Source organism: Chiloscyllium plagiosum, chromosome 2 (genome assembly GCF_004010195.1).
Source record: "Chiloscyllium plagiosum isolate BGI_BamShark_2017 chromosome 2, ASM401019v2, whole genome shotgun sequence".
Classification (NCBI taxonomy): domain Eukaryota; kingdom Metazoa; phylum Chordata; class Chondrichthyes; order Orectolobiformes; family Hemiscylliidae; genus Chiloscyllium; species Chiloscyllium plagiosum.
The window spans coordinates 24,633,559-24,646,852 of NC_057711.1; the positions used below are offsets into that span (position 1 = coordinate 24,633,559).

Sequence of the window (13,294 nt, forward strand, 5' to 3'; positions counted from 1 at the left end):
TTAGTCGCCATTGAGCAGTTGTTTGCTTGCATGGTAGATTGCCAGATTATCTGTCTAATTGACAAAGCCAGTAGGAGAAGACTAGGAGAAAGACTATTGGTGGATTGTTAGTTTGGAGGGAGGGAATCAGTGTGGTGTGTGGGCTAGACTGATTTAGTAAAATGCTGTAAAACATATTCACTCAGAGCACAAAATGTTATGGAGACAATTAGAGCATAAGAATGTTATCTTCTTTCAATTTATCTGTATGCATTCTGGAAGAGAAGTCAATTGTAGCATAGAAGCGAAGGAGTAGCTTCATGCAGCAAGTGCTGCTGTTAGTAGATTCTCAGCAGTGTCAAGTCCCCCGATGTCATTGATAGCTCAGTGCAGCTGGAAGTGTGACTAAAGGAAACCCACAATAATTATTCACTTGATGCAGCTGAGAAATATTGAGCCTTGAGAAACCCCAGGAATTGTGTCAGCATAGTGAAGACAATTGGCGACAAAAGAGTTGGAATTGTGCTTGTGAGTAGATGCCAGTGTACAGCTTCAGGAGTTTAGTGAAATGAAATTTTGGGGAATGGAGGCATGGGGTTGGGGTGCAAGATTGAACTACCAGAACATGAGTAGTCACGAGATACATGGTGATGCAATAATTTGGAGGGAATTTCAAGGCTAGATCTTTGAGAAGGAAGCATTAGAATCCCTTGTAAATAAGACACATTTTTTAACGAGATTTAATTACTTGCAGTGTCACAACTGTCAGGCTGGGAGGTGGTTGCTGAGAAATCCATGGAATTTGTTTTTTTACTACCCTCTCTGGAGTATTTAGCTTTTACAGTTATTTACCTCATGTTAATTCTAAATGTTAAATTATAAGTTGTTTATATGTTTTAAATTGATTTACTGTTCTAATTTTGTACGGTAAAGTTTTATTACTTGTTCAAAATCATGGAATTGTGTGGCTTTATCCTCTTAATAAGTACCTGGGATCCTAAACCTTGTCTACTTCAAATAAAAATCATCTTACTATAAGATAAAGTTGACGGTCTCATCAGGGATGATAATATAATTCATAATAGACTTCAGCAAATAGAAAAATTACATGTAAGCATATTTTTGTGTAGAAGTTCTGCTTTTATACAAATATTTCAAAATGAATTGTTACCCCTGCATTAAAACTTCATTGATTATATGATTTACCTGGACAAATATGAGGTGATGCATTTTAAAAGATCAAATTCAGATGTGAATTGCACAATAAATGGCAAAACCATTAGGAGCATTGACATACAGAGGGTTCTGGGCATACAGGTCCACAAATCCCTGAAAGTAGCAAAACAGATGGATAAGGTGGTCAAGAAGGCATACAGCACACTTGTCTTCATTGGCCAGGGCATCAAATATAAAAGTTGATAAGTTATGTTACAGCTGTATAAAACTTTTATGCTCACATGCAGTTCTGGTTGTCACACTACCAGAAGGACGTAGATGCTTTGAAGAGGGCGCAGAGAAAGTTTACCAGAATGTTGCCTGGTCTGGAGGGTTTTAGTTATGAGGAGAGGTTGCATAAACTCGGATGGTTTTCATTGTAAAGATGGAGGCTGAGGGATGACGCCAGGTATAGATAGAGTGGATAGTCAGAGGTTTTTTCCCAGGGTGGAAAGGTCAACTACAAGAGCGCACAGGTTCAAGTTGAGAGGGGGCAAGATTAGGGGAGAAGTGCAGAGAAAGTTTTTCACACTGAGTGTGGTGGGTGCCTGGAATGCACAGCTAGTGGAGGTGGTGGAAGCAGGCACATTAGCAACATTTAAGACATATCGTGATAGACACATGAACTGGAGGCAAACAGAGGGATAGAAACCATGTATGGGCAACAAGTATTGGGTCTAAATAAGGATTACTAATTGGCACAGGCTTGGTGGACTGGGGCCTATTCATGTGCTGAATTGTATTATATTATTGTTATTGTCCTGAATCTTCCAATGTGTGTCAATCACCATTGATTTGCCACTCCACTCCTGCAAAGATTAAGATTCACATTGAGAATGCACAAACCTGAGGCTTCTGATGAAACTCATTTACACAAAAGATCAACTCTGCTGCTTGCTCCACAAATGCTACCTAACCTATTGTGTATTTCCAGCATTTTCAGGTTTATTTCAGATTTCCAGCATGCACAGTAGATTGCTTTCGTACTGAATCTTCACATTAATTCTAGTGCTGTCTTTTTCCTTCCAGTTACCTACAGTAAAATATTGGCCTTCATGTTATTGGGCGGTTTGATGGTAACTGCTGGATTATTAAGCTTGTTGTTGCCTGAAACTCATGGCCAGCCTCTCTCAGAGACGATTCACCAAATGCAACCAATGAGCTGGTGAGTCTATGCTGTGAAGAAGAGATGTGAAAGTTAGCATGCAGGTACAGCAAACAATTAAAAAGGAAAATGCCATGTTGGCCTTTATTACAAATGGATTGCACTCCAAGAAAAAGGAAGTTATGCTGCAATTGCATAGCACTTCATAAGACCACACCTGAGTACTGTTTGCAGTTTTGCTTTTGGAAACAAGAAATAATTTATCTGCATTGAAGAAGGTATAGTGAAGGCTCGCTAGGTTGATTCCTGGATAGAACAAATTGGCCTATGATGAAAAGCTGAGTAAATTATGTCTAAACTCTTCAGAGTTTAAAAGAATGAGAAGTACTTTATTGTGTTGTACAATGATCTGAAGGGCTTACAGGGTAGACAATGAAAGGGTCTTTCCTCTCGGTGTAGAATTTAGAACATGAGAGCAGACCCAGGAAAAGGGAATGATCATTTTGAAACTATAATGAGACAACATTTCCTCTCTCAAAGTGTTGCAAAACAATAGAATTCCAATTGCAGAATATAGTGGGCAATCTAGTTTTGGGTATATTCAAAGTTAGAAATCACGCAACACTAGGTTACAGTCCAACAGGTTTATTTGGAATTGTAAGCTTTCAGAGTGCTGCTCCTTCATCAGTTGGCTCGTGGGATAGGATCAGAGGACACAGAATTGAAAGTAAAAGATCGTAGTGTCATACGACTGATGCAATATATTGAACAAACCTAGATTGTTGTTAATTTTATAAATTCCTACTTTGGAAATAGAACCAGTCTGACTCAGGATTGGAATATATGCAGACACTAATATCACACCTTTAATGCATTGTCTGAGCTGAGATGACACCTTTTTTGAAAAAATCTTAAGTTATCTTGGGAATATGACTTGAAAGAAAGTTCTGGGATTTACATATTCATGAAGTGAAACTTGCAACCCATTCTAAAAGATGAAAGACTTAACAGCAATCTATTGCATCAGTTTGTGACACTATGATCTTTTACCATAAATTCTCTGTCCTATGATCCTACTCGACTAGCTACCTGAAAAAGGAGCAGTGCTCCGAAAGCTAATACTTCTAAATAAACCTGTTGGACTACAACCTGGTATTGCGTGATTTTTAACCCTGTCCACCCCAGTCCAACACTGGCACCTCCACATCAGGGTATATTCAAGGCTGCAATAATCATTTTTTTTGGTCTGTCAAGAAACCAAGATAAATAGTAAGCATTCAATTAAAACAGAAGATAAGTCATGTCGGTATTAAATGTTGAAACATGCTCAGGTGCCCAGTGATCTACTGCAGCTTTTATTTCTTATGTTCTTGTGTTTTTTTTTTCTCATGCTATGTCTCTGACTAAGTATTAACAGGCTTTGATGAACACAATGTCCATGAACAAAATAACAAAACTTAATGACAGTTGCATAACTATTAACCAAATAGAGTTGGAGTTCAAGAAAGAAATGTGGAATAAATTATTTCCAAAGCAGAGATTAAAATATGCAATGTTAAATGTTTTTTTGTCAATGAAAGCCAAAATTATTGAACTAGAGTTATCTGAGTGATATGAAATGTCTGTTCAAAAATTCTTCACTTGAAGGAGAGGAAATAGAGAGAGGTGTGTTTAATTTGCTAATAATGAATCATAGAAATGCCCTGAATTTAACCAAATGAAGATCCAATGTAAAGATCTTTATCACAATAAGCTCCTCCTTTAAAGATATATACTAAAAAAGAAGAAAGCAAACCTAATGAGAGTATCTGGTAACACTATTTAATGCATCCATAAAAAGTAGAAATGGCAAAAGACATCTACCATATGAATTAACAGATTTTACAGTGAAATATATTTGGACGGTTTCTTTCTTGAAGCTGCTATGGCTCAGCAAAAGGGCACTGCTGTAAGCTTTCCACCTACCGAACAACTGTACAACAGAACCATCAACCTCAAGATGATATCACTTCTTCGGCCATCTTGACAGCTGGACTGTAATGCAATCAGGAGTTAATTCCCCAAATACAGGTACATTTCTCATTTTCTTTTGTTCCTTCCTTCAATTCCAATGCACATGGAAATAACAGTAGACAGTAGGTTCGACAAGGTTCCCCATGGGAGACTGGTTATCAAGGGTAGATCTCATGGAACACAGGGAGAACTAGCCATTTGGATACAGAACTGGTGCAAAGGTAGAAGACAGAGGGTGGTGGTAGAGGGTTGTTTTTCAGACAAGAGGCCTATGACCAGTGGAGTGCCACAAGGATCGGTGCTGGGTCCTCTACTTTTTGTCATTTATGTAAATGATTTGGATGCAAACATAAAAGGTATGGTTAGTAAGTTTGCAGATGACACCAAAATTGGAGGTGTGGTGGACAGCGAAGAAGGTTACCTCAGATTACAACAGGATCTTGATCAGATGGGCTGAAAAGTGGCAGATGGAGTTTAATTCAGATGAATGCGAGGTGCTGCATTTTGGGAAAGCAACTCTTAGCAGGACTTATACACTTAGTAGTAAGGTCGCAGGAAGTGTTGCTGAACATCGAGACCTTGGAGTGCAGGTTCATAGCTCCTTGAAAGTGGAGTCTCAGGTAGATAGGATAGTGAAGAAGGCATTTGGTATGCTTTCTTTTATTAGTCAGAGTTGAGTACAGGAGTTGGGAGGTCATGTTGCGGCTGTACAGGACATTGGTTAGGCCACTGTTGGAATATTGCGTGCAATTCTGGTCTCCTTCCTATCGGAAAGATGTTGCGAAACTTGAAAGGGTTCAGAAAAGATTTACAAGGATATTGCCAGGGTTGGAGGATTTGAGCTATAGGGAGAGGCTGAACAGGCTGGGGCTGTTTTCCCTGGACTGTCGGAGGCTGAGAGGTGACCTTATAGAGGTTTACAAAATCATGAGGGGCATGGATAGGGTAAATAGACAAAATCTTTTCCCTGGGGTTGTGGAATCCAGAACAAGAGGGCATAGGTTTAGGGTGAGAGGGAAAAGATATAAAAGAGACCTACGGGGCAACATTTTCACACAGAGAGTGGTACGGGTATGGAATGAGCTTCCAGAGGAAGTGGTGGAGGCTGCTACAATTGCAACATTTAAAAGGCATTTGAATGCATATATGAATAGAAAGAGTTTGGAGGGATATGGGCCAGGTGCTGGCAGGTGGGACTAGATTGGGTTGGGATATCTGTTCGACATGGAGGAGTTGGACCGAAGGGTCTGTTTCCATGCTGTACACCTCTAAATAAATAATTTCAAGCACATTTTAGGAAAAGTTAATGGGCCGAATTGTAATAGAAAATCAGCTAAGTGTAATTTTTGATGAGGCTCATGAATGGCTTGGTTTTGGAGTGGGGGGGGTTGGGGGTGTTCTCACATTATCCTCCCAGACTCAGCTTATTAACAATGTGCCATGCCCCTGTGGTTGTCTGCTTCTCCATTTCTCCTAATCACCATACCCAGAAGTAGTCACCACTGTGTCCTGGGATTCCTGGCACTGCCACCATCTTCAAAAGGTCACAGCTTATCTAGTTAGCATTGGCAGTCCAGAGGTGCCTTGCATGTCCCAGACAAAGCAGGTAAGGAAAATAGTGACATTTATGATTGACATGATTAGATTGAAAGAGACTCTCAATATTTCAGTTTTGTGCAAAGGTATTTGTGTTTCACAAATCTATTTGAAGTGTAACCAGAAGGAGATAAGAGAGAGGAAGTTAATGTTTACATGTGAATTTTCAGAAGAGATAATTAGTTAGGTGCCATGCAAGAATTTTTAAAACAAGCTTAAGTTTTATGGTAATGAGGATACAACATTAAGATACATTGAGGATTTGCTCACATACAGAAAATGGGCAGTTGGCATAACTGGGTCATTTTCACAATGGTGTTTTGCAACTTGAGGAGTGCCACAAGGAATAAGTGTTTAGGCCTCACCCATTTCCAGTTTATATCAACAGCTTAGATAAGGAAAATAACCAGGCTTTCTGATGTGACAAAGTTTGGGGGAGGAGGAAGTATGCAGTGAGCAGAAAACAAAATGGTAGCAATGGGATTTAGACAGATTCAATGATTCGGCATAAATGTGGTAAATGCTATCTAGTTTGAAGAAATGTGAAATTGAACACTTTGTTGAGAAAGCAAAATATTTTTTAATAAGTGAATGTAATAAATATGAGGAATTTGCAGATCAGTGTACCAAAATCGCAGGAAGGCAACATATAGGTGCAGCAGTTGAGAGTATGGTGTTGGAAAAGCACAGCAGGTCAGGCAGCATCCAAGGAGCAGGAGAATCGATGTTTCAGGCAAAAGCCCTTCATCAGGAATCCAGCACCACACTCTCAACTCTGATCTCAAGCATCTGCAGTCCTCACTTTCACCATATAGGTGCAGCAGACAACTAGGAAGCCAAATCATATGTTAGCCTTTAGTGCAAGGATTTGGAGTACAACAACAAGGAATTATGTAGAGCTTTTAGGAGACCGTACCTGAAGTACTGAGACAGAAATATCTGGTGTCCATACTTAGGGAACAATGTATTTGCCTTAGAGAAGATAGAACAATGATACACTAGGTCAATTCTCCGTGAAAATAAATTACATAACGTAGGTTAATTCTCAAATGTTCAGAAGAAAAGAGCAGATCATGTTGAGAAGTATGAAATTCTTAACAGGATTTGACAAAATGGATGCTGAAGGTTTGTATCCAATGACCAGAACCAGGGGTCACAGGCTGGAAATAAGCAATGGACCACATAGGAGTGAGTTGAGAAGACATTTCTTCAGTCAACAAGTTATGCATCTTTGGAATTCTTCATCCCAGAGGGCTTATGGATGCTCAATCCATGAATGTATTGATGTCTGAGATGTTTAGCCATTAAAGGAATGAGAGGATATGGGGGTAATGTGAGCCAATGGAGTTGATTTTGAAATTCAGCAATGTTCTTATTGAATGGATGAACAGACAAAGATATGGTCCACTACTGTTTCTATTTATTATTTTATACCCTGTTTATGATGTTTTTCTCCTTATATTCCTAGATCAACCACAACATTGCTCTCCAGCTGAGAGAATGAGGGTGCATGGATGTCCCAAACCATCCCTCTTTCTTAAAAAGATTGATTGGATGCCACTTGTAGCTATAAGATAAAAACCTACTGCAACTATAGGAACACATTGCCATTGGATACTTGTACACCAGGACCTTAATTCAGTTTAAAAACATTGCTGCAGAAAGGAAGCGATCTATTACACTTTTCAACAACTTACTTGATTCCTATAATTATCTTCTAACAAACAGTAATTTTGCTCCATTTACTCCATAGACTGGTGTTACTGCAATAAACCACCTTATGCCATCTGAAGTAAAGGCCACCCAAGTAAATATATCAAAATGATAAACAGGTGGAAAGGGGAGGGAAAGGTAACATAAAAGAAAGTCTGTTTCAACTAGTAATCTTGGTATTAAAGTGTTCTCTCCTGTCTGACTGCTGTTCATGATACTGAGTTTGATTTTCTTTCTCACCAAAATGTATTCTAAATGTGTTTTTGTTTCAAAAGGAATGTTTGCACATCTAACTTCCGCTAGCTCGTGATATATAGAGCCAAAAGCTAAGCTCTGTCCAGAAGAAACATTTACTATGTGTTAAAATATTTCAATTACCTTTAAACAATGTATAAATGAATTCCATTTTCAGACCAGCTCCAAATTCAATTAGAGATTTTTTTAGCAAAACTCCTTCTACTTTACCCTAATTCCTCCAGAACCCAAACTACCTACACCCCAAAAGTGATGATGTCAGTAATCTTCTTCCAGGCTTCTTCCAGTTTTCCTGCAAAGTATTCACTTCCAGCAGATGTGCTAAAGTAGTCTATGATGACTGACAAACAGTTGTAAAACATAAATCATGTCAACTTTTCTGCATTAATCAGTGTTGCCTGCAAACCTGAAATTAGCATCAGTTTTAGATAACGTGAGAGCTGACAGTTCACAATCGATCAGTCATGTCAAACTTACTGGAAATGTGCCTACTTCAATTCAGTTTGTAAGAGGCAATAGGTTATTTCTATCTGAGTTCTCTAAGATAATCAGTCAATATTGAATTAATGGAATTTGCATAAGGTTGAGAGCGCAGAACGTAAAACATTCATCTACATAACGGGCTCCCCCATGGATCAATATGTTTACCTGATAAGGTGATAGATGCCAGGAAGCTTCAGACTTTGGTCTCTGGTGAATTAGCTTATTTTAATGAAGCAGAAGGAAAAACGTACAAAATAACCAGGCAAGGAAAGATTAGCTGGCCCAGCAAGCCTGCCCACACAGTATGATGGCTGGCAGTTGGAGGCTGAGGGGTGACCTTATAGAGGTTTACAAAATTATGAGGGGCATGGATAGGATAAACAGGCAAAGTTTTTTCCCTGGGGTCGGGGAGTCCAGAACTAGAGAGCATAGGTTTAGGGTGAGAGGGGAAAGATATAAAAGAGACCTAAGGGGCAACTCTTTCATGCAGAAGGTGGTATGTGTATGGACTGAGCTGCCAGAGGAAGTGGTGGAGGCTGGTACAATTGCAACATTTAAGAAGCATTTGGATGGGTATAATACAACTATACACATGGACAATGGCATCACCGTTTCTGGGTTAGGAAAATGAGCATTCACCAGGACAACTTCTCTAGATTGTCAGCCACTGGTCTCTGAAGGAAGTGTACAAATAAGGAATGAATTCCATTGAAATCTCCACATTAATTTTCTAAGACATTCACTTTTCAGACTCAAAGATGAATACTGGCTTATGGAGTGAGAATTTGGAGTCTATCAGTTGCAATCATCCAACACTTCTCCAAAATTACCTTCCAAACCTGTGCCCTCTATTATCTAGAGGAACACGAGCAGCAGATGCATGGGAATCTGTATGATCCCCTTCAAATCACAGAGCTGCCTGAACTAAGTCACTGTTTCTTCACTGTTGTTGTGCTGTTCCTTTCTAATAGCACTGTGGGTGTACCCTACTGCATAGACTGTGACGGTTCAAGAAGACATTCTATTGCCACTTTCTCGAGGGCAATTATGGATGGGCAATAAATATTAGCCTTACCAACAATGCTCACATACTAGGAACAAATAAAAAGAGAGAAAGAGGAGGGGTGAAAACTGACATAAAATTTCATAGGCTCAACACATAAGTTGAGCTATTCTATACATTAATAAGATCTGATGCAGCAACAACCATTGAAGGAAATATTGCTGCTCTCTATTAATCATGCAAGTGGATAAAATATAAGTTTGTGAGAAGATTTATAGCTCGGGTGCTCGTTGTTGTTGTTCTGTTCACCGAGCTGGGAATTTGTGTTGCAAACGTTTCGTCCCCTGTCTCGGTGACATCCTCAGTGCTTGGGAGTCTCCTGTGAAGCGCTTCTGTGATCTTTCCTCCGGCATTTGTAGTGGTTTGAATATGCCGCTTCCGGTTAATTCCCTGTCTGTTCTCTGTTTGGCTTGTCCTATGATAGTAGTGTTGTCCCAGACGAATTCATGTTGCTTGTCATCTGCGTGTGTGGCTACTAAGGATAGCTGGTCGTGTTGTTTCGTGGCTAGTTGGTGTTCATGGATGCGGATCGTTAGCTGTCTTCCTGTTTGTCCTATGTAGTGTATTGTGTAGTCCTTGCATGGGACTTTGTACACTACATTGGTTTTGCTCATGCTGGGTATCGGGTCCTTCGTTCTGTTGAGTTATCTGAGAGTGGCTGTTGGTTTGTGTGCTGTTATGAGTCCTAGTGGTCGCAGTAGTCTGGCTGTCAGTTCGGAAATGCTCTTGATGTATGGTAGTGTGGCTAGTCCTTTGGGTTGCGGCATGTCCTCGTTCTGTTGTCTTTCCCTTAGGCATCTGTTGATGAAATTGCGCGGGTATCCATTTTTGGTGAATACATTGTATAGGTGTTCTTCTACCTCTTTTTGCAGTTCTGGTGTACTGCAGTGTGTTGTGGCCCTTTTGAACAGTGTCTTGATGCAACTTCTTTTGTGTGTGTTGGGGTGGTTGCTAAACTACGAAAGCAATATCTCTGTTCCCAGTCAATTGCATTTTTCCAGTGAAGCTCATTGATAGCTTGTGGTACAATACTTGATCTTTCAACCAGGCTCTTTACAGACTCAGGACTCAATATTAAGCTCTACAATTTCAGATCACAATCTCGTCTCCATTCTAATTACTTTCCTTCTTTCAATTACCTTTCTTTTGGTTATCAACACATCTGTTCCCAGCACATCTTTAACAGAATATTATAGGGGTCTGCATGATGTGTGCTATGGACAGACGTGTGGCAGAATGGGGCAACAAATGTGGTGAGGTCCAGCTTGATGTCAAAGTCATCTCAATCCAACTTTTATACTTTTCAAAACAGTGCTGAGCTTCTGGTTAAGTCTCATAGTGACAAATTGAGAAACTGGACGCCTTCTTGCAAAGTGCTTCAGGAAGCATCTCCGGGACACCTGCATCAATCGACCCCACCGCCCCGTGGCCCAACATTTCAACTCCCCCTCCCACTCTGCTGAGGACATGCAGGTCCTGGGCCTCCTCCACCGCCACTCCCTCACCACCCGACGCCTGGAGGAAGAACGCCTCATCCTCTGCCTCGGAACACTTTAAACCCAGGGCATCAATGTGGACTTCACCAGTTTCCTCATTTCCCCTCCCCAGCCCCACCCCCCTCCCATTTATCTCTCCACCCCGGAGGCTCCCTGCCTTCAGTGTTATCAGTAACTCTTACAGAGAGATGTCTGTCATTTCATAGCTGGAATGACAGCTCCAAGTTGTTATAACCTCATTTTAGGATTATGAATTCCAACGTCCGTTTTATAACGAAGTAAAGCTGTTAAGTGTTGTGAATTGATTTGTATCAATGTGAGATTGTTTCTAATCTGTGAATTAATCAACAAACCTTTGAGAACTTCATTTAATCTCATCAAGGGTCCTGATGTCTATCGATTGTTGATACTGAGTGAATTGACATACTCGGAATAAAGGCAAAGGGGAGTGGGTGGGAAGTTGGTTGGTATGAATTGGCATTAAGATGAAATAAGAGCTATAAAAGGCGATGCATGCTGGGTAGAAGGGCACAGCAGTTGCAATGAAAAGCCAGGGAATTAGAGACCGGTGAGCCTGATGTCAGTTGTGGGTACGTTGTTGAAGGGGTTTTTGAGAAACAGGATTTATGTGCATTTGAAAAGGCAAGGATTAATTAAAAATAGTCAACATTGCTTTGTGCATGGGAAATCGTGTCTCACTAATTTGATTGAATTTTTTGAAGAGGTGACAAAACAGATTGATGAAGGCAGAGGAGTAGACATTGTCTATATGGTCTTCAGCTAGGCGTTTGACAAGGTTCCACATGGTAGACTGGTTAGCAAGGTTAGATCACATGGGATCCAGGGGAAGTTAGCCATTTGGATACAAAATTGGCTTGGAGGCAGGAGACAGATGATGGTGGTAGAGAGTTGTTTTTTGCACTGGAGGCCTGTGACCAACAGTATGATGGAAGGATCAGTGCTGGGTCAACTGCTTTTCATCATTGATATAAATGATTTGATGTGAAGAGAGATGATATGGATAGTTAGTTTGCAGACGACACCAAATTTGGTGGTGTCATGGAAAAGTGAAGAAGGTTATCTTTGAGTACAATGGGACCTTGATTAAATGAGACAATGGACCAAGGAGTTGCAGATGGTGTTTAAATTAAATAATAGGCATTGCGTGTATGGAGCTGAAAATGTGTTGCTGGAAAAGCAACACATGTTTATGGACTAGGCCAGACAACCTCAAAGTATTTTAAGAAGGTAGCCCAGACCCTAACTTTTTTTTTATTTTAAAGGCAGATTGAAATGGATACTCCAGGTGTGAGGCAGCTGGTCAAATCACTTATCTTTAAGCAAAACAACATTTATTTAAACATGACCATTGAAACACAAACAAAAGAAAATGGAATTTAGAAGAACTTAACTATTGGAAAACTTAACTGACATGATACAGCAAATTAACTAATTAACTGTTCCAATCCAGTAACATCCCACAAACACATCCCCTGACAAAACGGTAAATTGAAACATGGATTCTTACAGGCAGGGGGGCACAACATCCAAAGAGGTTTCATTAAAAGTCAGTCTGGAATCATTTGCTGAAGTTTGCAACCTTCCTGGACTCCAACATCTAAACCATACTAGAAAAAAACTGAACTGGGAGAACAGGCCACTCCCCTTATATTGTTAATCTAGGCTCTTCCTAGACCCCTTGCCACCTCTGCCTTTACAACCTCTCTTAAAAGAAACCCAAGGATAAAATAACCTTGTTAATGTGACAGCATTGTCACATGTGTCTTGGTAAGGCAAACCAGGGCAGGAGCTATACACTTAGTAGGAGGGCCTGGAGGAGCGTTGCTAAATAAAGAGATCTAGGGGTGATGCAAGATTGTGAAGAAGTCATTTGGCACACTTGGCTTCATTGGTCAGTGCATTAATATAGGAGTTGGGATGTCAGTTTGTAACAGTACAGCACATTGGTGAGGCCACTTTGGAATTGTTAGCCAGGCTGCTACATAGAGAGATACAGGTGGGACCAGTCAGAGACATACTCCTGAAAATGAAATGTTAGTCAGGAGGCTGCAGTGAGACAGAGGTACCAGTTGCTGACAGGGGCTAGGAATGCTCAGTAATAAAAAAAACTGTTGACATGCAGGGAAAAAAACAGCTTGTGAACTGAGAATGACCAGAATCCAGATACTGCTTGGTATCAACCATATTCTGCAGAAAAAATGAGAACGATGAGGTAATGCAGAAGCCTTATTTGGATTGGGGGGGGGGGGACAATGAAGTAATACTACCTAGCTCCTTGGTCTGGAGCCAATAAGGTAAAGATATACAATTAACAGGTAAGCCTGAGCCAATGGGGAAAAGACACCATGACTCGAG

General features: G+C 40.3%; 1 protein-coding gene across 4 annotated transcripts in view; it reads left to right on the forward strand.

Moving 5' to 3' along the window:
- The window catches only part of LOC122557619 (solute carrier family 22 member 5-like), a 114,198-nt gene extending 106,378 nt beyond the window's left edge, over nt 1-7,820 (forward strand). For 3 of the 4 annotated variants that reach the window (XM_043705390.1, XM_043705370.1, XM_043705380.1), the window contains exons 10-12: nt 2,224-2,359; nt 4,219-4,369; nt 7,377-7,820. In XM_043705390.1, the coding sequence (XP_043561325.1) occupies nt 2,224-2,359; nt 4,219-4,339 (257 nt within the window). In that variant the 3' untranslated portion in view covers nt 4,340-4,369; nt 7,377-7,820. Of the gene's footprint in view, nt 1-2,223; nt 2,360-4,177; nt 4,370-7,376 lie in introns of those variants that run through there. The other variant, XM_043705400.1, reaches the window with a different exon arrangement.
- Nucleotides 7,821-13,294: the final 5,474 nt, after the last annotated feature.